The sequence below is a fragment of the Lactuca saligna genome, chromosome 6 (genome assembly GCF_052625555.1).
Source record: "Lactuca saligna cultivar CGN05327 chromosome 6, ASM5262555v1, whole genome shotgun sequence".
In the NCBI taxonomy this organism is placed as follows: domain Eukaryota; kingdom Viridiplantae; phylum Streptophyta; class Magnoliopsida; order Asterales; family Asteraceae; genus Lactuca; species Lactuca saligna.
In genome coordinates, this window is record NC_136422.1 from 161332339 (window position 1) to 161355340 (window position 23002).

Here is a 23002-nt window from a genome sequence, read left to right on the forward strand (position 1 = left end):
TATCCTCTGATATGTTGAGTATGGATTAGATGTGCATGATTATGCTAGTTGTCGATATGATGGTCTGGTGGATCTGTAGGACTACCTATGATTTTGTCTATATGATTATCAGCATATGTATGGTATTGTATTGGGTTGAGGTTGTACTGCTTTGTTATGTAGCCAACAAACCATGGAGCATTCCAGATATGAGCTGAGGGCAGAGTAGGGCAAGCTAGACTTATACGGAGCGCTCAGTAGCATTCTATATACGACCTGAGGACCGGGTGGTATGCCAAACTTGTACCGAGGGCTAAACATTAGTATTCTAGTCTGATTATTGAGGGAGTAAGCCATACATATGGTGTGGGCCCCGAGGGCAATCCATTCTTATGTTGTGGGCTCGGGAGAAAGCCAGATATGAGCTGTAGGCCTGATAGGTAAGCCAGACTCATACTGTGGGCTTAGAGGTAATCCAGTCTTTTAGTTGTGGACCCATTGTATGTTGTTATTTGTATATGTTATCTGTTTGTGTGTTGGTACTTTGAGGGAATTCACTAAGCTATGTGTTTACAATTTTGGTTTATGGTTTCTCATAGAATCGTGACAAGCTGAAGGCGTGACCGTACACATGCCGATTTTATGTCATTGGTCTTGGGAGGCACTGCTTTTCAAATAATGTTTTTGAAACAATATTTTTGTATACATTTTTATTAGTAAATTGGTTGTTTTGAAAAGTTTTAGTTGATTGAAAATTTTGGGATGTTACAAGTAATATGGATGAAACCGTAAAAATACATGAGCTTGGGCCTGAGCAGGCGCCACGCCGTGGTGACCCTCGAAAATACATGTTCCATAAGTATCACGCCACATCGTGGGCATCTAAGCCCCACGTCGTGGCTGAGGTTCTGCTCCAAAAATCCTTATTTGATTCCTTAATTTTTACCCGCCTTCTTCGGAAAATGGGATTTTACATATCGAGATTTTCAGGATGATCACAAAACACCTACATAGTCTGGAATACGCGATTAGTTGTATCTCGATAGCTAACCATATACCAATGCTTTTTTCATAAAACCCAAAATATTGTTTTCTTTAATTTGTCATTTGACATGATTGATACAAAATCAAATACACCTGGCCCGTATTTTTACATTTTTGTTAATAGTTGTATATAATTTTCGGAAATACATAAAACTCTTGTACAACCATCCATTGTACTCATACATGTCCTTACGGGCATCATAGTTTCATGCTTAGTGACCTATACAACCATACGTGTTCATCTCAAGCATCTTGCTTTGTTTCATGAGTATTCCCCATTTTGATTTTTAGTATGTTGTACAAAACCCTAGAAATCACTATTCCACCAAAAGCTCTTATAACTCTTTTTCTTGTATAGAGTGAGTGATCAAAATCACCATTAGTGATACATGACGAGGGGCAACATTATTATTTATTTCCCAACAAAATGTGTATTGCCACGTCTAAAAGAATACAACCTCAAAAATATATTTCCTTTTCTTTTTTGGGCACCGATCATAATTAAATTATAAAACTATAAAATCCTAACGCAGAACCTCCCAAACTCCCTTCGTTCGCCTCTCATGGCAGTTTGCTCTGCCTCCGCCACCGCCATCGGTTGCTAGTCGTCGTAATCGGTGTCGGCGTCCGATTTGCCGAAAGCATCAACGCGATACGTCGACCTAGGTTTTCTAGGGGGAGGGAGAGATAATAAGGAACGATTTTTGTTTGTGAAAATTAGATATATAATACGATGGCGAAGAAGAGGAAATCGTTGGCAACGAGCCTAGACGAGGTCGATCGGACTATGTATTCGACGTTTTGCAACGCCGCCAACTCTCTCTCTCAGCTTTACTCACAGGCCATGAGCCAACAAAAGCTCTCATTTCTATCCGGTGAACGCCATGGATTGGTATATCAGATTATAGATTATTTCCTGTTATTTGATTATGTTTTTTTTCCTGATCTTACTTCATTTCCAAAAACCCTAGTTTTTTGCTTCCTGTTTTTTTACCCAACGTAACCGACGTGTTTATGCACACCACACCGATCTTTTTCTATGATTTGGTAGCTTCGAAATCGGCCTGTATTAGTATTACCAAATTGATTAGGTTATTCTTATTTCCATTTCGCCTTTTTCTGTTCGAGGGCAAGTATCACATCTCCTTCATTGTATTTGCCAATTATCATGAACTCCAATCCTGATAGTGCTGGATTCAACCAAATCTTTGATGTGATTAGCACAATTTGTCATAGACACAAGTTTTCTTCTTCTTTATGTAGACACATCACACATGTTCCTTTTATGAATGCTGAAACTGCAAAATCATGAACTGGTTGAGTAACGAGTACCTTGAATACTTTTTTGTTTATGATCTATGGCTCTGTGTTTCCTCTGTGGTGAGATTACTTGTTTATATGTGGGTTTGCTTTAGATTGTAACCTGTAATCGATGAAATTAACTGTAAATGACACTTAAAAAAGGTTGAATCTTGTTGACTTGAATTAAAATTCCATTTTCAGGAAAAGCTATATCAATGGATTTCCAAGCAATATGCAGAAGGATTGAGAGTGACCACTGAAGACATACTTGCTTATATCCAGGTTACCATGTTATTATACATGAGACTTTTGATTACAAAATTACTTATTTACCCCTATAACATACATACATAATGTGCAGGCTGAGTTAGAATCTTCAGTGGAGGAGCCGCCAATAGCTCCAAGAACATTGCAGCAGCCGCAAACACAAGTGACAAATCCGTTCATAAATTCAGGGCCATCCAATGTGCCAGGTGGCGTACAAGGTTTCCGAGGTGAGCTGTGTGATCAGCCGTCAAAAAACTACATATTTTCTAATGCTTTATCAAGCCCTGTTCGTCGCAGCCTTCAAAGCTATCATCATATATCATCATCATCATCATCACCATCATCATCTCATGAACATCAGAATTTTGATTCTTCAATGGATGCAGATAATACTACAGGTCATGATTCTACTCTTTGAATCTTTTTTTTTTTTTTTACGGTTTTATGTATACACATTAAAACGTAAAAGAAAATGGAAAAAAAAAAGGTTGTTAAAGAAATTAAACTAGTGGTGAAGGTTGGTGAAGAAAAAATTAGGTGTTTTTTTTTGGTGGCTAGAGAGAGAGAGAGAGAGAGAGAGAGAGAGAGAGAGAGAGAGGGAGAGAGAAAGAAAATGTGAGTTGTGTGGATTTTTGGGTGTTATATGTAAAGTGGTTTTACTTTTACTGTTTTACATGTATGCAAGATTCAAATATTTGGATTGCTACTGTTTATGTGTCTTTTATGCTTTGTATGGTTATATATGAGGCTTAAAGAGTATTTGAAAAAATGACACTATACTTTAGCAATGAAAGGAAAACATAAATGAGGGCAATTTTGTAAAAAGTTAGGTCGTGGAAGCCTCATTCTTTTCTCATAAAGTTGTTCTTTATTGTGTTAAGAAAAAAGAATTCATATTCGTTTCATTTTCCTGAATTAGAAACACATTCTTAAGGTCTCATCAAACTTCAGTTCTTTAATGCAAGAATTACAGTGTGTAATAGTAAAAGTATAAAAATGGTTTTTGTGTCCTTATATTTTACATGGAATAGATAAAATTTCAGAAATAGCTCATGCATAATAGCAAGAAATGTAAAAATGACACCAATGGTCACCGTGTAAAAGGAAAACAAACAGAAATGGGTTGCGTTCAGGAAATAACTTTTTGTATTGTATTACTTAATTCAATTAAAAACAATCTTCTGAATTATTTGAGGGTTCATATGGTTTTCTGAAATCTGGGATATGGTCATTAAGTTTAAAAATACATCTTATTAAATGGTGTATGTGGTTTCAAAACTTTTATCATATATTCCATCCCCCACATAAAATATTATAAACTTTTAAAAATCGTGTTGTGTTCGGGATGGTGTGTCAAAATATACCAACCCAAACACAACTTATTTAATTATACTGGTAACGGGTTGGTGGGTTTGGAACATAAACCCATAAATGACCCATCAACCCATTTATTTATATGAGTTCATAGGTTGGCGGGTTCGTGTGTCAGATTTGGTTTCGTATGTTCGTGAGTCAAATTCCATAAAATAAAATTGATAATTAAATATCAATAAATTCTTGATACAAACATATCCGAATTTTAGAAACGTAAGTCTTAAACATGCAAATGAAATTTATAAACATTCATCGAAACTTGTTCAAATGAAAACATTAATACAAATATAAATAAATTCAATTGCAGGCGTCGACATCGTTCGATAATGATTCAATTGTTCATGTTGTCATTTTTATGGGCTAGTTATATTATTTAGGGCAAACATCAAACCCGTTCCAATACAAATCAACAGATGATTACCCCCGGGTTAAATAATCAATGATATTATGTATCATATCCTAGCATAAAGTATAAAATGTTTAGTGTATAATACTTCATAAATTTAAAAAATATATAATTTTTTTTATTTAAAATTCTAAACGGGTTGGCGGGTCAACCCGTTATTTTTTGAGAAACCCATATATGACCTGTTTAATAGACGGGTTGAAAAACTCAACTCATACCCGTTTATTTCGTGTCGTGTCACAAGTTGTGTTGCGGATCGTATCGAGAATTGCCAAACCTACATAAAAAAAGCTTATATATCATTTTTTATATATTTTTGTTTTTCTTTAAAAAAAATAACCCACCTCTCTCTCTCTCTCTGTGTGTGGAAGCATCTTCTTCTATCTTTGAATCCTTCATATTTGTATAACACACATACATACACACACTGCTTGCACCTTGCTGCCACCACAATCAATAATCTATCAAAATTGTCTTTAAAACAAATAAATCAAAATCGACTTCATGAAATTGAGAGATAGGCTTTATTTATTTATTTTTAAAAATAGAATTAAATAAAGAAAATCAAATTTATATTAAAACAATATAAGTCTGTTTATGTGGATGATGAACTATTTGTTAAAAGTTTTGAAACCACTCAAACCATTCATGAGGTTTTTAAAACTTATTAGTTTAAAAATAAAGTTTACTCTTGAATTTTCTAATTAGTTTTGTTAAAGTTAAATGTTTGGTCGATAGAAGTGTAAGTATAGGTGTGAATATGAGATAGGTGTGGGGTGGATGTTGGAAAAAGGTATGTTTGTTGATATAGGTGTGGACATAGTTGATTACCCTCTCACACTAAGGTGCTGTTTGTTTTTTCTGAGGCAAAATGTCTGCAGTCTGCGGACCACATCTGTAGACCTCTGCAGTAGAAGAGGTGGACCAAACGTCTGCAGTCTGAAAAAAGAAGATTGTTTGTTTTTTGAACATCTGCGGGCTACTAAAATAAACTTAAATCTAAATAAACTGATTTTTTTAAACGTCAAAGTGATTTTTTAATATTTTTATGACTTTGTTATAGATATTTAACGAATCTAGATCAAACTTTTATGTATTATTGTATAAAAAATATAAAAAAATGGTATGAATTAACGTATATATTTGATAAAAACGAACAACTTTGGTCGTAAAGTTATACCTAAACATTATAATTAGTGATCAAAGAATTTGATACATAAATAGATGAAAATAAATTTCAATTTTTTTCAATTAAATCCATTAAAACGTACCATAAATATTTTCTCGAGGAATTGGCGATAGTGTATTAAATAATGTTTTATAAAATTTGGCAAAAAAAATATAAGAATATATTATGATTTTTTTTTTCATATTTATATAAACAACTTCAACGACTATTATTGTAATAAATCTTTATTTATAAATTTGTCAAAAATATCATGTTTGTATCATCGAACGTTTTTTTTAAGTTTTGTAATTTTTTTCAAATTGTTTATCGTTAATAAAGTTAGAAAATTTTATAAATTAAAAAAACCTTAAAATAAATAAAGATATATATGTTTTTTTAGGCTAAAAGATGTCTGAAGATGTTAGAAGACTCTGGTCCACATCTGCGCCAAGAAGAGGGCACGCAGACATTTTTAGGTCTGCAGTCTTCAAAAAACAAACAGTCTGCAAAGGCTAATGTCTGCGCGTGGTCTGCGCGGCGCAGACAGAAGAGGCAATGCAAATCTGCAGACAAAAAATAAACACTACTTAAAATAACAAAATAAGAACATCTGTAGTATTTTGTTTCTACATGATATAAGCCTAGTTTCAATCGTTTAAAAATAGTTTCTGATTGAGGTTAAATGTTTCTAGGATGGTGAGATCGATATAGGTATTGTGTATTGGAGTAATATAATGGTCAGACCCGGTTTTAAGAGAGAGAGGGGGGGGGGGGGGGGGGGGGAAGAGGGGCAGCCACACAGGACCCCGAAAAAAATAGGGTCCGCGTTTTAATTAAATTATATATTTAATAACTAAATATATATGATTTTATTCAAAATATTTCATATAGTTTGGGTAGCCCAATTGACAAAGACGTGTCTTTTTATTCAAAAACAATGTAGGTTTGATCATTTTTCACAACATTTTGATGTTTTAAATTCAAGTTACACATTTGACAATTTCTTTATGTTATATATTTATAATCAACATCTCATTCCAATATGTTTAACAAGTCAGTTTTCAGAAGTTACATAGTTAGCCTTTGAACTTTTGATAAAATTCCATACGTTCCTTTTTAATTAATTTATTTACTTTTAAGTTTTTCGTAACGATAATTCACCGTCTTAAATTTGTTTTTCTTATATATTAAAAAATTGTATTTAGAGTCCCATTTTTCTTCTTAACACAGGGCCCGTAAAATAATAGAGCCAACCCTTATAATTGTTTAGGCTATCTCTAATCATACACTAAATTCACCTTTAAACTAAAATACTCCAACCTCACCACTAAACATAAAACTATATATAGTGTACAACACTAAATATATTGTTACATTGTATATCAAAACTATCTTTTATACTATATAAGTCGGATAATATAGTAGGTTGGAGAGAATTTAGTGGTCACACTATCTTTTCCATTATACCATTATAATAATAAGTTTAGTATAAATAATGAGTTTAGTATAAAGATAATATTAAAGGTAAGATAGATCTTAATTATAAAAACAAGCCAAAATTATATGTTTTGTTTTAGGTTATAATGTATGATGTTTCGAATACAAGGATGTGTCATGCCAAGTATATTTGCTTTAGGTTGCAAGTATGATGATTAGATTTGTGTGTTTGGTTGTAAGGATTCTCATAAATTTGATAGAATAAGATTTGAGATTCTATTTTTTTTAGGACATGATTTTAATTTTTTTTAAAACAGAAATATCTTATCTAAAAGTCTTTTTAATTATTTTACACATTTCTAAAACTTATAACTATTTTTGTACATGAATAAAAAAATTATATATTCCAATTTCCAGCTAGTTTTGCTATATATCTTTGTTTATTTTAAAAGTGTTTTATAGACCAAACACCCCTAGTTGAATGCTAAAATTTTCCCAAAGTCTTAACATAGACTAATCGAACTAGTTAAGGTTAAGTTTAAAAATAGGCAAACTCACGTCATACCAAAAAAAAGATTGAGTTAAAATGAATAAATTTTTTTATTTTTATGTTTTTGATGGGACGCGTCAACTAGATGTCTATTTATTTTATTTATTTATTACTTTTTATTTTTTTAAAGTTCTTAACATAAGTTTTATTGTTTAAAAAGAACTCCTGATCTTTAATTTAGTTTTCGTTTTTAACCTTTTTTAAAAAGATAGTGTTTTTACTTGGATTTAAATATAAATGTCTAAGATTGCTATCCAATGTAATGATTGTTTTGATGCTTCTTTGCAAATTTGAAGATATTAAATTTGAAGTAAAAGCCATTTGTGTGCTTTGCAACAAGCCACCTTCCTTTTTGGGCTTTTTGGTTGACAATGCCATTATAACCTCCATGAAGCCACCTCCCTTTTATCATTTAAAAAAACCCATGTCAAAGGTCCCCTTTCTTAGCCATTTCCATTTTCTAAAGATGATTTATAAAAAGCACCAAAATAATTTTTATTCTACTTTTATGACCATGCAAATTATTCCCCCAACATGGTCTTTACCCTTTACATTGTTAGAGTACTTTACTAGTAGTATCTCATGCATTGGAGGTTGTACTTATGATCATTTTGTGCCATGCCAAAATCATCTAGATACAAATGTAGGAAGTCCATAAATAAGAGTAAAATTACATAATCGTCCCTATAATTTGGGATAATTTGCATGTGTCAATGTACAATATAGAACTATTTGTTTAAGCAATGTATGATTGTAAAAATGAACGACCTTCATACATTTTTAAAGGGTGTTACGTTTTCAAAGGTAGTTATTTACTAAAAAAAAGGAATCAAGATGAGATAAATATCTTACTAAGGTTAAAAATGGTTAGATAATTGTTAATATATTCACTATAAGGACAAAAAATAATACTATTATTTTAAATAAAATGATTTAGAAAATTATAAGCATTTTAATTCATCTTGGATGTTTTCATTTCATATAAATGAAATTAAATCGTGATATAGGAACTTTTGTTGTGGTTTAAACTTTAAAGACATTGACTTTATATCGAAAACAAGAATGTAAGCAAAGCAAGTATCTTTACAAGTTATAATTGGAAGGAGAAGGAAAGGTTACACCATTGTCAAATCTTGATCTCAATAATTAATTAAAACTTCGACACCCACAACACAAAAACGTATATTCACTATTCACCCCTTCGAATGTTTCTTCTAATCTCAGCTCTCCTCACACACCGCAGTCTTTCTTTCTGTCAAACGCTTTTCCGGTGATCGGAGGCTACCAACTATCAACTCCGGCGGTGGCACAGACATGTAAGCTGAAATCGTTTCTCAGATCCGTGAGTCCTATTTTTCCTCCATTACATGTATGCTTTTCGTTAATTGAAGCATTCGCGTTTTTTAGGTTTATTTTTTCACACTAAACAAATTAGGATCTTGGGTATGCGGTATTTCTTTCTCTTCCCTTTTTTTCATTTGGGATTTTATTGATTAGTAGTGACGAATCTGATTTTGTGATTAGATCGAAAATATTCTCGACCTTTTTAGGATTTAATTTCGATGTTCCACTAGAGTTTTTTCTTTCGTATGGTTTGCAATCTTCGTTCGCCATTGATTTTGTCGTTAGAATATTTTCAGGTTTCGAGATTGATTAACTAATGCTTTCTTTCGCCATTGTTGATGTTTATTGTAGGCGACCATTAAAGCATTTCAAACAGCTCAATCTAGTTGATTTCAGAAGATTCAATATTTTTTAGGTCTAATTGCCTAGGGAATTACAGTTAATTTCTTCTTTTTCTTTCTCTTTTTTGCAAATGGAAACAGTAATTCAATTCTTCTGTTAATAATTACGTCAATTTCGTTGGCCATAGAGCTTGATTTCAAGTGAAATGGTGTACACTTTTTGGTATCGAACTGATTTTTTCAATAAAATAGTCTTCTTCATGGACCCTTATAATTTCATCCTAAATTCAATGGTGAAGAACTACAATTATCTTCTCTTATCCTCTTCATTTATTTGATTTTCCTCTTTAGAAATTCCTATTTCTTAATGCGCTGTACTTTGAAGGTAATTATGTGATATTTAATAATCAAAATCAGATAATCAGCTGTAAAAAACATGGTACATAAGATAGTGCATAGATTCTTTATTTCTTTTACACTTCAAATTGCAATAATCACTTTTGATAGTGTCATAACGTGGAGTATTTTCCTAAATTTTGATTATTTAAAGAAGTAACAAATAAACTTTACTCTACCTGTCTTTTATTTAAGGGCATTCGTGTCTTTTGCACAGTCCAAAGCCAAATACAGTACAATCTGTTCTGCTATGTTATGTTCAGTCTTTTTCTATTTCTGTTCAGTCTTGTCCTGTCCCTGTCGAACCTTTTTGAATGAGACAAAAAAAAAAAAAAAATACAAGTTTTGTCCCGTTGACATGAATCTTAAATAGTACACTTTTTGTTATGTCTTATTAAGGTGTAAAAGGTTTGAAATAAAGACACAAATTTATGGTGTGCTCAAATGAGAAGAACTGATGTTATTAGCAGTAGAAGGGGGAAGGTTTTTTTCTTCCTCGGCTTCAGGGTATAGCAACGGGCTCAACCTTCTATTTTTAGGTCATAAAAAAGAGGAAAAACCCATGAAAGTTACACCGTGGACCCAATACCATTTGGTGGACCAAGAACCCGACCCAAACCCAAACCCAAACCCAAACCCTAACCAACTGGCTGCCAATAAGAACAACCGTTGTGGCTGCGGGTGCGCTTCCTTAGCCTGTTTTGGTCGCCCCGATACCACCGCTGCCCGACCTGCCCGAGAAGTAGTGAAAACCGCTTCGGATTTGGAAAAAATTGAAGAAAACTTTGGTAACTTAGATTGTGTGGAAAGCGAGGAGGGGAATAGTAATGGCATAAACGTAAATTCTCTTAAAAGTAGCTTGAAAAGACGAGGTGTGGGTGTGGGTGTGAGTGTTTCTGTTAGTAATGATGATGAGGTGGGGCCCGTGGAAAATGAAAGAAGGAGTGTGCATTGGACAGATGTTACGGGTGGAGAACTTTGTGCTATTCGGGAATTTGAGCCAAGGTATCATTAATTTGAGAAGTTTAAATTTTCATTTATCATTTATCACTTAGAAGATGTGGAGGCTTAAATTTTCGTTTATCTAACTCATTTCCATGTGTTATTGTAGTGAACACAGTGATTCGGATGATGAATTTGAAAATAGTAGCGGGAAAACATGTGCGTGCAGGATAATGTAGTTTGAGATTTTAGGTTTGTGTGGTGTGCTCTTTTTTTCACACCAAAAGAGAGATTGATTGGCACTTTTGAAGGAGTAAGTAATGAAAAGCAATGGTCACATCATGTCAACATGCTGACATGATACAACTGTTGTAAATGACACAATGACTTTGTGTGTCTGATTGAATGTGACAGGTTGAGTCATTGTTGTCATTTACAGTGCATACGATATGGGTGTTGTATCATGTCTGCATTATGATATGGTGCTAACGAGTGAGTTCTCTGCGAACGTCTGTTTATATTCCAGTTTTGTTTTTGTTTTTGTTTGTTTTGTCGTAATTAACGTGGTTTTATTTAATTTTGTGATTTGGTGTTAATTTTAGAATTTTGAGGTTTTTTATTTGCTAGTGTTTTACTAGATTACCAATATATGGTTTTAAAAACATGTGTTGTTACGCTAAAGTAATATGCAATGTTTTTTTTGGGTGGTGGCAAAAGGAGCATGTAGAAAATGTTTGAGTATATCCAACACTATATGTAGTTGAAAATTTAAAATGATACATGGATTAAAGTATGGTCTAAAAATGAAAAAAAAAAAATGATGATAGTATAAAATATCATGTAGGAGTAAATGCCAACAAAAGCAACATACTTTTAATTATTCTTATTTTATGTGGAATACCAATATATTTTAGTCACATTATCTAAACTTAAGGAAATATATTAATTCAAGTTAAAATTATTTTAGGTTATGTTATCTTTCTACACAGTTTCATGTGGGCATTTCGGGTTTTGGTGAATAACATAGTCGGGTTTGATTCCAAGTTTCTAACAATGAAGCGGTTTCACTACTTTTAGTCTCATAACCCTAAGAGGGCTCCTTGCTAGTTCTTCAAGTGCTAAGTGCTTGTTTTACTACTCTCAAATGATACACTTTTGGGGTAGTTAGAAATCCATCTTTTAGGGTTTGGAATTTAATACATATGTCTTATACATAATAACAATGTACTTACATTTAATTACCTATAATACCGGTACATATGGGTATCAACCCTAAGAGGGTGGGTGGGGATCCCCAGCTTGATGGGTAATGTTGCCAGGATGAGGACTAATTTTATTACTAGTTATGGTGCTCCCTCTACCAGTTACTACTTGATTAACGTGTTCAAAGCTCTAATGGTCATAACCTAGAAATCTACAAAATCATGACCAATTTGCTAAATCAGTTTTTTTTTTTTTTTAACATTTTAGTTTTAGGGTAGTGGTGAGTGAGTCTTACAAAGCTAATAATAAAGGGCATGTTTGACAAAGTTTTTGATAGCTTTTAGCTTTTAAGAAAAAACTAAAAAAACATTGTTTGAGAGCATAAGTTTTTAATTTTTAATTAAAAAAAAAAGCTCATATTCAAGTAGTAGCTTTTAGCTTTATATAATTTCGCCTTTAAAAGCTTTGAACTACCTGTACAAATCCGTTAATTTTGAAGACCATATGCAAAAGGTAAAGATGAGTTAGTGACTAGGATAAAAAAAAAAAGAACAACCTCTTCATTTACAAATAATAAGTGATGGTAATTAGCAACAAAATTGTGACAGAAGTCTCCTGATCCCAAACGAACAAGTGACTGACTTCAAATGAAAATTTCTGTCTACGAAAAAAATCAATTCCCCTTCACTACATGATTTTGTATGGTCGCACACCCCACACCTCCTGAGGGTCTGCTCTGCACTGCTTTTACCGAACATTTATACACAAATAAAAGTTACATCTACTAGCTAGTTGTGTCAATTAAGTTGATAACATAAATTAATAATAAATGTTAAAATAATGGTAAATATCATTTTACGATGGCTTAGTGGGAAAAAGAAATTCAATAATCATTTGGAAGAAATATGCATGAAAATAAAGTTTTAGGACCATCCGATCTAAATTTTTCGGATTTGGACAAAACCAAAGAGTTGATTTACGTAATTTACTTCAAGTTTTTATATGATAATACGTAACTTTAGGATCCAAACACATTTTGTGCTATTTAATATTATAGTTTATACTAGTATGACTTATATAACAATAAATTTTATATCATTTATTAGGAATAGAATATATAAAACATTATTAATTTCCGAAATTTACCTTACCTTTTTTTTTTTTTCTACAAAGAAAAATCGTAGATGGCTAAAACTCTTCTGATATATTTCTCCAAGACTTGGCCACCCCTGATCCACATACACTTCTCATGATTCTGATCACACCCAAATCAACTCACTATTCCATCCATCTTTCTTAATCCCACAAAATTTTGCCAAAAATTCTTGGAAAAATGTCAGTTGCTTCAATCCAATGCATCAGAATCACAAATTCTTCGTTAAATCCATCATCACCCGCTTCTTCTTCGTCTCCTTCTTCATCAATTGCTCCCGGATTCCCATTTTCAGCAAGCAAACGATCTCTAATTACCATAAGATGTTCTCAAGCTGATGGCCCTTTAAGAAGACCCTCAATTGCTACCCCACCCGTAAGACCTACTCCTCCTACGCCGACTCAGCCGAACCCACCGCCGTCTGTATCTTCACCGCCGGAGACTACGGCGGTGGGCCAGAATGTGGTGACGATGGAGTTTCAGAGACAGAAGGCGAAGGAGCTTCAGGAGTATTTTAAGCAGAAGAAACTTGAAGAAGCTAATCAAGGCCCTTTCTTTGGGTTTATCGGCAAAAATGAAATCTCCAATGGCAGGTTAATACTAAATTATCCATCTTTGTTTCTAATTTTGACTTTTGTGGTCAAATTGGTTATATTATAATCCATGCCTGACATAGATTCTTTCAAAATTAATGCAATCAAAGATATATTCGATTTCATAACCATGATTATGCTCTTCTGGGTTTTACAAATCTTGAAAATCAATTCATGAATGTGTCAAATTCGGATTTGAAAATATGATGAATTTGACTCTTTTTGCTTATTTTGAGCAGATGGGCGATGTTCGGATTTGCAGTTGGGATGTTAACGGAGTATGCAACAGGATCAGATTTTGTTGATCAAGTGAAAATCCTGCTCTCCAATTTCGGCATTGTAGATTTGGAATGAGTCTTTTCTCTATTCCTCTGCATATTACAACTTTCATTTGGAAATTACTTTTATTTTACGTATTCTATTCATGTAACTCCTTATGTTAAAAAAAAGAAAAAAAGAAAAAAGAAATATAGTTGGTTTTGTAACCTTGTTGTTGGCATACTATAATGTCCACCCTTTAGGCAACTCTAAAGAAGAAGACTAGGATGATGAACGAATAACATTTAAAGAACCACAAGAAATGAAGAAACATTTGAAAATTGGCATGAGGTATGTGAATTGTGATCCCTATGGCTCTTAGAAATTACACTTACACAAGTTATGTCGGAACCCAATTCATGTTTTTTGTGGTGCATTTCGTGCAAGCAAATTGTGCTTAATGCCGGTCTAGTCTCGTTCGTTTTGATGATAACAAACATTAAACCTTAATTGTATTAACCTAGTAATCAATTTACTTAGTATGAAGGTAATTAGTAATGATTATATTGATGATGGATCGACAAACTAGTGCTTCAATTCTTCTGAGAATGAAAGAGAAATAGTTGTGGAAAGAGTTCCTCATCTTACTTCAATAATTCAACGAATATATGTACACATGAGAGAAATCTTACCACCACATCTAACTCTAACTAACATGAAGACATAGCCTCTTATTCTAACATAATCAGTTACAACTACTACTAAGTAACAAAGTCAACTATGATGTTGACTTCTTATTCCAATACACGTGAAGAGACCAAGCTTGGATGTAGCATGAAGATGATCATTTTTGGTTAATGATTTTTTTAAGGATATTAGCAGGCCGTGCATCAGTTGGAATATGAGATAATGAAATGAGGCCATCTTGAAGTTTCACGAACAAAATGACAATTAATGTCGATATGTTTAGTGCGTTCATGAAAAACAAGATTTTTAGCAATATGTATAGCATCCATATTGTCACACTTCAATGATATATGAGTGATTTCTGAGACACTGAATTTTGCAAGCAGCCTACTCAACCATGCAAGTTTAGAACATATTTTGTGCATAGATCTATATTCATCTTCTTATGATGACAATGAAATAGTTGCTTGCTTTTTCGACTTCCATGAGATAGGACTGCCTCCCATCATGATAAAATAGCTACTAACAGATCTCATTATAGAAGGGTAAGTGTAACGTCTCAAAAATCACAACATATTTAAACTTTTCAAAACAACCTATTTACTTAAACAAGTGTTTACATAACCATCGTTTTCAAAACATTATTCAAAAACAGAGTCTCCCAAGATCAACAACATAAAAATCAGGATATGTATGGTCATGCATTCGCCTTGTCACGGTACTTTGAAGTACATGAAACAAAACTAAAATTGTAAGCCAACGCTTCGTGAGTTCCCCCAAAGTACCATCACATAAACATAACAATAAACAACATGCAAACAAGAGCAACCAGCCTGATTGGACCGCCTCGTAGGGTATACAACCTATCTGGACCGCTCCATGAGCAATCGGCCTGACCGGACCGCCTCATAGGGCCTACAGCCTATCAGGTCATCCCTGGTGTCTTGGCCTATAACACAAAGTAGGACCGCCTCAACCCAAACCAACATGTCGACATATGCAACAAATAAACATGAACACAAACTCAATAAATACAGATAATCATACAGATCTAACGGATCACAACAACATACAACATACAGTAACTAGGATATCAATCCAATGGGCCAGCCTTGGTGCCTTCGACCCGTAAGTATAGTGAGGAAAACTCACCCCATAGTCTGACGAAAATCTGATCAATACTCTGCTCCTGAATACCAGCTCAACCCAATTCCTAATTGTCAAAACATTTCCATTCTAAAGTAATAAAATTTCCCCACAAATACCCTTGGTCAAGACTGGTTAAAGTCAACAAGTTAACTGAGTCAACATAGTCGAGTTGACTCAGGCTTCTTACGCGGGGCGTACTATGGAGGTATGCAGGGAGTACAAGCATGTTCAAGGCATCAGGGTCAGCTATGTGTATGCACAGCGTACCCTACGGTATGCCCAACATATGCAACAACCCTCCTCTTAGCCTATTAAGCATGTATTTCTTCGACTTAAAACGTCCGATTGCAGATCTAAGGCTAAAATACCATCATGAGTCATAAAGTTTCCAACTTTATGACTTTGCATGGCCATTAAGTGCTTAAAACACAAAATCTCATCATCTTAATGCATTAAGACTTTCTATAGCATGCATGGAGTGAAACTAACCATCAAGACTACATTTTTATGACTTAAGACCCCCCATAAGGTCTAAAAGGATGACTTATTGATCAAGAACATGCCATCCTCAAAAATCACCATATTTGGGACCAAAAAGTGCTCTAAAGGAAGAAATGGAAAGATCTACAAAATAGAGTGATAAAGTTGTGAACTTTTTACCTCCTGGAGGTTGCTAGAAAGTGTGCAATCCTAGATCTAAGTTGCTTCCAAGCTTCAAGGTTCTTGCACCAACATCTCATTCTTCAATAACACTAAAAAGGCACACAAATGAGCTCAAAACACTCTTTCTCACTTAGGGTTTGCTAGAGGGTCAAAATCTCAGATGGGGGCTGATGAGAGAATGATAAATGAGGCTATAATGGTGTTTATATATATGCACCAAACCTTAAAATTTAGGGTTTGAACTTCCTCCACGTAACCTCGTGTCCAGTTCCTCATGGAACTTCTAACAGAATCGGGAAGTGAACCGAACATCTCGATCTGATACAATAGAGATTGGAACCCCATGACGAGCAAAAATCTCCAGAACATACACATTGGCCAACTTTTCGGTCGAAGAGCTCTCCCGGATGGCCAAAAAGTGGTCACTCTTGGTCAATCGATCCACGATGACCCATATAGCATTAAAACCCTTGGCAGTCTTCGACAACTTGGTGATAAAATCCATGGTGATGTATTCTCACTTTTATATGAGAACCTCCAAAGGCTGCAGCTTGTCATGTGGCCTCTGATGCTCGCCATTGACCATCCTACATATCAAATTATCAATCACCTCTCAACGTACTAGGCTATCTCCCTCTTCATACATGACCACCAATAACTTAATCTCAAATCCCGATACATCTTGATGGCTCCTAGGTGTATAGAAAAGTGAGACTTATGAGCCCCCTTCAATACTATCTTCCCGATCCCACCAGAAACTGGAACCCAAACCCGACCACACCGGGTAAACAACCCCCGACTATCGGTGACAAACATGTCAATTTCGCCCCTGATCGTCCCCTGCTTCCAGTTCTCCTTGCTAACTCCCTCTTCATGTGCCTCTCTGATCAAATCCAAAAGTGGGGAATCAATGGATACCCTCATACACATATCCCCACCTGAAGATCCAACCGACTTGCGGCTCAAGGAATCCACTGCCACATTCGCTTTACTCGAATGGTAAATGATCACACAGTCATAATCCTTGACCACGTCCAGCCACCTGCGTTGCCTCATGTTCAGGTTTGGCTGGTCCATAAGACATCGCAAACTCTTGTGATCCGTGTAAACGGTACATATGACCCCATATAGATAATGTCTCTAAATATTGAGGGCAAACACCACTGCCCTCAACTCCAACTCACGAGTAGGATATCTCGCCTCATGCAGCTTCAGTTTCCGTGAAGCATAAGCAATCAATCGTCCCCTCTACATAAGAACCGCCCCTAAACCAGTGATGGATGCATCACAAAATACCACTAAATCCTCGACACATCCTGGAAGGGTCAACATTGGGGACTCACATAACCTTTTTCCCAATGTCTCAAAAGAAATTTGCTGCTCAGGGCCCCATCGAAAATCCACTCCCTTCCTCGTCGAACGAGTGAGGGGTACTGCGATCTTGGAGAAGTCCTGAATAAATCTTCGATAATATCCCGCCAAACCCAAGAAACTCCTGATCTCTGAGGGAGATTTCGGAACCTCCTACTGCATCATGACCTCGATCTTGGTCGGATCGACCAAAATCCCATCCTGGTTAACGATATGTCCTAGGAACTTGACCTCTCGTAACCAAAACTCACACTTCGAGAACTTGGCATACAACCGTTCCCGCCTTAACACCCCCAAAAGCTCTTGAAGGCGCTCCTCGTGCTACTCTCTAGTCTTGGAATACACAAAGATATCATCAATGAACACAATAACTGATCGATCGAGCATCAGCTTGTATACCCGATTCATCAACTTCATAAACACTACAGGCGCATTGGTGCCCAAATGGCATCACCACGAACTTGTAATGCCCATAATGAGTCTGAAACACGGTCTTCTCTACGTCCTCCTCTCTCACCCTCACCTAATGATACCCTGAACACAAATCGATCTTGAAGAACCAAGATGCACCCTGAAAAGGACCCTTAGAGGCCATAAGGTTGCCAACTTTATGGATCTCTTCCTTGCAAACTTCCACAATCATGAAAGAAAAGGGACAAGAACCTAGATCTAGTAACTTAAACTCCCAAAGGTTGAATCTTGGACACTTACAAAAGTCCAGAATGTACACAAGATGATGATGATGAAGCCTCCTTGCTGAACCAACACTATAGAACTTCTTCTTCTTCTTCTTCTTCTTGTAGCCACTAAAACACTAAAATGGATCCAAAACCACCAAGGGTTATTAAGTTTAGGGTTTCTGAATTGGAAGGAGGTGGAGGTTGAGAAATGAACCCTAAAACCTAGTTAAGGGGGATTAAATACGTGGGAAAACATAAAAGTTTGTGGGCGTGGGCTACATCAGCTCTCACATCGTGAGCATCCCTGGCTCACATCGCGAGAAGGGTCCTAATACGCGATCCTTCTTTGGTTTGTCACGTCGTAACCACCTATGGCTCACGTCGTGACAATCAGTTTTCCCCTAATTCGTCTTCAACTTCAAATGATCATAACTTCTTTGTTTCAACTCTGATTCTAACGTTCTTAATATCAATGAAAGATCTTGAAGAGCTCTACAACTCTATCTTATTACTTAGGCTCAACATGTGCCGAACTTATAACCTTAGCCTTTCGCAAGCGGCCCTACACATAATTTCCCCCAGCCCAACCTCGGGTCCAAATACAAAATTTCCAGGCCTTGGTCCCATTGCCAACAATATCATCTTCCAATATGGCCTAAATCTTACTTCTTTAAAGCCCCAAATCCTACACATAACCGAATTACAGTCCACGATCCTAAATCACAGAATGATATAACCAAATTACACTTACATTCCTAATTTATCCTTGAGTTATATGTATAAGTTAACTGTGTGATAATGTCACACTCCCAAACCAAGGATGGCGGAAACGTCCGGGGGTGGAGGACTTCATGTATAGTATCATAACCACAATTGCAATAGTAATTTAAGCAAACACAACCAACATATATATAATTGAAAAAGTTACATCAGTGTATGAGTTACATGTTACCACATCAATTACAATATGTTAACAAAAACATGATATGTTGACGCCTTAACGTCCCATCCTCAAAATGCACTTTGGTACCTGTTTAGTGATTACTTGAGAATACAAGTTGTTTGAAAAAGTGTCAACACAAAGGTTGGTGAGTTCATAAGTTTTTGTTTTCGAACTTAATAAAAGTCTTTCTCTTGTAAATGTCACGTTTGTTTCAGAAAAATCCGATATTTTCCTTAAAATCTGTGTAATGTAGTCTTATAACCGATGACAAAAATATATGAGTAACCTCTCTTGCCAATAGAAAATGATATATGTTTAAATTGACATAAACGCGTTTGAATTAAATGAAATTCCCGTAAATTCTTATGTTTGTTAATACTTTCTGTGAGTTTATTATAACCATACTATGACCCAGTTGGCCTGAAACGACGTTCTTTAAGCGTCAGAACTGTTTATGACATTTGTCACCCCAGACCTGCCGGTCTAACTGTTACATGCAGTTAAGGTGTGGTTTTGTCAAACCCAATATAGATCTATATACAGCAATCACGCTCTCCCTCCAGGAGACTCTGGTTACAATACAGGACTTAATGGTAAGTGTGAAGCGAATGACTCACAAAGTCCTTAACGAATTTACATGTAACGAAATGAAAATCCCTTATAGTATAAATGTACAATTCTTGCATGAGTGTGTTATGTAGTGTATCATAAACCATACCTATTATAGTTTATAAAAAATGAGAGTAGTAATGGTAACGTACGTAATCTATATTCAACGTAGTTAGTTCAATTGTTTGAGTAAAATGGATGTACTTTGATTATAATAATCGTGTTGTCCTTTATATTTCATATGTATAGCTATATAAATATCCATTTCTTTACTGATGCATGTTCATATACCAAGATAAAATATTACTCTTTTGTAATAACATACCCTCACATAAGGGTATACACCTTGCTCAATAATAATATGTTAGTATTTTTCTGTTTGTAACAGCTTCGATCACTGTTATTAGAAAATTTATAAAAACTTAATAAAAGGTTCAAATCAAAATTCGTAAATTCTGGGAGTTTGGTTAATGAGTCTAGTTTATTCATAAATTTTTCCAGGATTTTTAGTGACCTCCAACTTAAGTGAAAACATCCATAAACACAGCTTGGTCCGGTTTGGTTCTTGAAATGATAGGCAGTTTTGAAAAAATCACCATAAATTGTAGAAAAATCCTATGGATATGTGTAAGTAGTCATTTTAAAGCTAAGAACTTGAAATACTTGCACCTTGTACAGTTTTGAAAACAAAATGTTTTAGTTGACCAAAACAGTCCGTGAATGGAGTCCAACTTTTCTGATGTAAGCTGTTAGAAATATTTAGTTGTGTTCTTGATGATTTGACTTGTATTCTCCCCCTTAAAACATAAGAAAATATGAAAATGTAGGGGTATGAACTCACCTTGAGTGATTTCAGAAGATGGATGATGGAGATATGTAGTATTCCACTCAAGAACACTAAGAGGATGTCTTGAAGGTTTTCGAGAAACTAACATTAAAGTGATGGAGTTTGTGTAAGCAATCAATGATTTGAGTAGAATGAAGTACAATAATCACAAGGAGCATGAATTATACTAACCAAGGGGAGGGTAAATCTTGAAGACCAGCCTTGGAGTCTTGGAATAGTGAGATAAAGTTTGAAAGAAAAGTTGTGTTGTATCTTTGGTGAAATGATATAAAATGAAAGAAGTGAGGAGAGGGGATGGGTTATTCCAACTCTAAGAACGTGGGAGAGGCTGATAATTGAGTGGGAAGAACATTGAAGTGACCTAGGTAAGGTGGGGAGGTGTGACTGGTCATAGAGTGGGTGTGGGGGTGGTTGCTTGTGTCATAAGATAAAGCAAAGTCAACACTCAACCTCTTTGTACTTTACCCACTAAATTTTATTCTTTAAATAAAGATTTCCATGAAAATATGTTTAAATTATGAATATTTAGTGTCTTTTATATTAAAATATAATTTTTGGAGAAAATCCCGCGTTAAAATCACGAAAAACGGGCTCAAAATGTGAAAAATATTGAAAATGGGCCAAAAATGTAAAAATTCCGAAGTTTGGCCGGAGGTTCGGCCTTCTGGTAGTCGGAACCGAAATTAGAAGAGAGGGACCGAGAGGAGAGAAGAAGACCGAGAGGAGAAGAGAGAGGATCGAGAGGCGAAGGGAGGACCAAGAGGCGGAAAGAGGACCGAAAGTGGAAGAGAGGACCGAAAGTGGAAGAATGAACCGAGAGAAGGGGAAGGAAGACCGAGACTCGGTCTCTGCTCTTGGTGGGTTCGGCTCTCGGGTTCGGTTCCAGGTCTCGGTTCTCAGGTTTCGGCTACAGGTCTCGGTTTCGGCTGGGGCAGCGAGGTTCGGTCTCGGTTCTCAGGTCTTAGCTCCAGGTCTCGGTTTCGGTTGCTTATGGTTTCGGTTCTTTACTGCTTTCGGTCCAAGAAGTTCGGCTCTAAGAGGCTTCAGCCCTATAGAGGGTTTTTTGGTTCTTTTAGGGTATTTTACTCGTTTTAACCCCGTTTCAAGCCGTTTTTGACCCGGTTAAGAGTCAGGATGGCCCGAAAGGCTATGAAAAGTTACGGGAACTTTTGAGAGAGATTTGGGAGAGATTTCCCACACTTGGAGAAAGTTAGGAGAGATTTGACATTCTTGGAGAGATTTCTCGTACAAAGAGATATTTGGGAGAGATTTGACATTCTTGGAGAGATTTCTCATATAGAGAGATATTTAGGAGAGATTTGGCATACTTAGAGAGGTTTGGGAGAGATTTGACAATAGAGAGAGATAGAGTGAAAACGATTGAGAGAGGTTTCATGTGTGACAATTGTGAGTGTGTGGCTCCGCAACGCAAGGTCCGTGAACTCCGCTAAGCCATGATTTAGGATCTTTCACACTCCCGGTGAGTATGTAACATTGTTTCATCGTTTTTGTTTATTGTTTAGCACTAAGGCTAAGGAAAATTAAACACATGACTTTTTCCAAGTGATGTTTTCTCATTAAAATAGTGGGTTGTACAGTATTTACATATCACAAACCCTAATGTACCAGGTTTAATTGAGTTGACCGGTTTGACTTGATGACTTTGATCGACTTAGACTTGACCTGAAATTGACTATTGTCATAGATAATGATCTAATCTCAACACACAAAGATATGATCCAAAGACCCAACAAATTCTCAAAATACGTTGCAAAGCTAGTTAGGCGTTTTAGATGTCAGATATTCTTTTTCCTTAATCGTTACTCACATTGTTACTCTTACCTACAATCTCTCGTCACTTGCTATCTGAACATGTATGGTTTTGTCACTTATATGCATCTAAACATAAATTGATAGCTAGTTTTAGTTTTTTGGAACATGTTAAAGTGTATCATTTATTTATTATTTTCATAATGTATCACTCCTCGTAAAAGAACATGGAAATAACAATGTACTTAAAAAAAAAAAATCAAGGTTCCTACTTTGAGATGAAAGACCTTGGCATCATAAATTATTTTCTTTGTTTTAAGGTTCTCTACCGAATCCTCGAATGTTTATCTATGTCAGGAAAATACATCTCCGACCTCTAATCTAGAGCATGCATCACACACAACTAGTTTTCTTCAAACACATTTAGATCATAATATTCGCTTAGCTACTAGTACAGGGCTTACACTTCGAGCTCCAACTTTGCATAGCCAGTTAGTTGGCTCTCTAATAGTATACCTTACAATTT

The 23002-nt window shown here is 35.2% G+C and overlaps 3 protein-coding genes across 6 annotated transcripts; all 3 read left to right on the forward strand.

Moving 5' to 3' along the window:
* The first annotated feature begins 1575 nt into the window (after positions 1-1575).
* On the forward strand, positions 1576-3206 carry LOC145002073 (uncharacterized). Its single transcript, XM_078961374.1, has 3 exons — positions 1576-1915; positions 2527-2607; positions 2687-3206. The coding sequence occupies exons 1-3, from the start codon at positions 1757-1759 to the stop codon at positions 3008-3010; spliced, it is 564 nt and encodes a 187-aa protein (XP_078817500.1). The 5' UTR covers positions 1576-1756; the 3' UTR covers positions 3011-3206.
* Positions 3207-8643: 5437 nt separating this feature from the next.
* On the forward strand, positions 8644-11169 carry LOC145001751 (uncharacterized). Of its 4 annotated transcripts, XM_078961102.1 has the most exons (4): positions 8644-8843; positions 8935-8970; positions 10008-10613; positions 10720-11169. In XM_078961102.1, the coding sequence occupies exons 3-4, from the start codon at positions 10066-10068 to the stop codon at positions 10787-10789; spliced, it is 618 nt and encodes a 205-aa protein (XP_078817228.1). In that variant the 5' UTR covers positions 8644-8843; positions 8935-8970; positions 10008-10065; the 3' UTR covers positions 10790-11169. The 4 variants fall into 4 exon arrangements, with proteins under 4 accessions (XP_078817228.1, XP_078817226.1, XP_078817225.1 ...); XM_078961100.1 differs by lacking the exon at positions 8935-8970 and having other exon boundaries at positions 8644-8896; XM_078961099.1 differs by lacking the exon at positions 8935-8970 and having other exon boundaries at positions 8645-8869.
* Positions 11170-12970: 1801 nt separating this feature from the next.
* Positions 12971-13984, forward strand: LOC145003364 (light-harvesting complex-like protein OHP2, chloroplastic). Its single transcript, XM_078962489.1, has 2 exons — positions 12971-13499; positions 13739-13984. The coding sequence occupies exons 1-2, from the start codon at positions 13087-13089 to the stop codon at positions 13851-13853; spliced, it is 528 nt and encodes a 175-aa protein (XP_078818615.1). The 5' UTR covers positions 12971-13086; the 3' UTR covers positions 13854-13984.
* The last annotated feature ends 9018 nt before the right edge of the window (positions 13985-23002 follow it).

Coding starts and splice junctions, on each gene's coding strand:
- LOC145003364 (XM_078962489.1), top strand. CDS start 13,087: ATGTCAGTTGCTTCAATCCAATGCATCAGAATCACAAATTCTTCGTTA. Junction 13,500..13,738: donor AATGAAATCTCCAATGGCAG/GTTAATACTAAA, acceptor TATTTTGAGCAG/ATGGGCGATGTTCGGATTTG.
- LOC145001751 (XM_078961100.1), top strand. CDS start 10,066: ATGTTATTAGCAGTAGAAGGGGGAAGGTTTTTTTCTTCCTCGGCTTCA. Junction 10,614..10,719: donor ATTCGGGAATTTGAGCCAAG/GTATCATTAATT, acceptor GTGTTATTGTAG/TGAACACAGTGATTCGGATG.
- LOC145002073 (XM_078961374.1), top strand. CDS start 1,757: ATGGCGAAGAAGAGGAAATCGTTGGCAACGAGCCTAGACGAGGTCGAT. Junction 1,916..2,526: donor CCGGTGAACGCCATGGATTG/GTATATCAGATT, acceptor TTCCATTTTCAG/GAAAAGCTATATCAATGGAT. Junction 2,608..2,686: donor ACATACTTGCTTATATCCAG/GTTACCATGTTA, acceptor CATAATGTGCAG/GCTGAGTTAGAATCTTCAGT.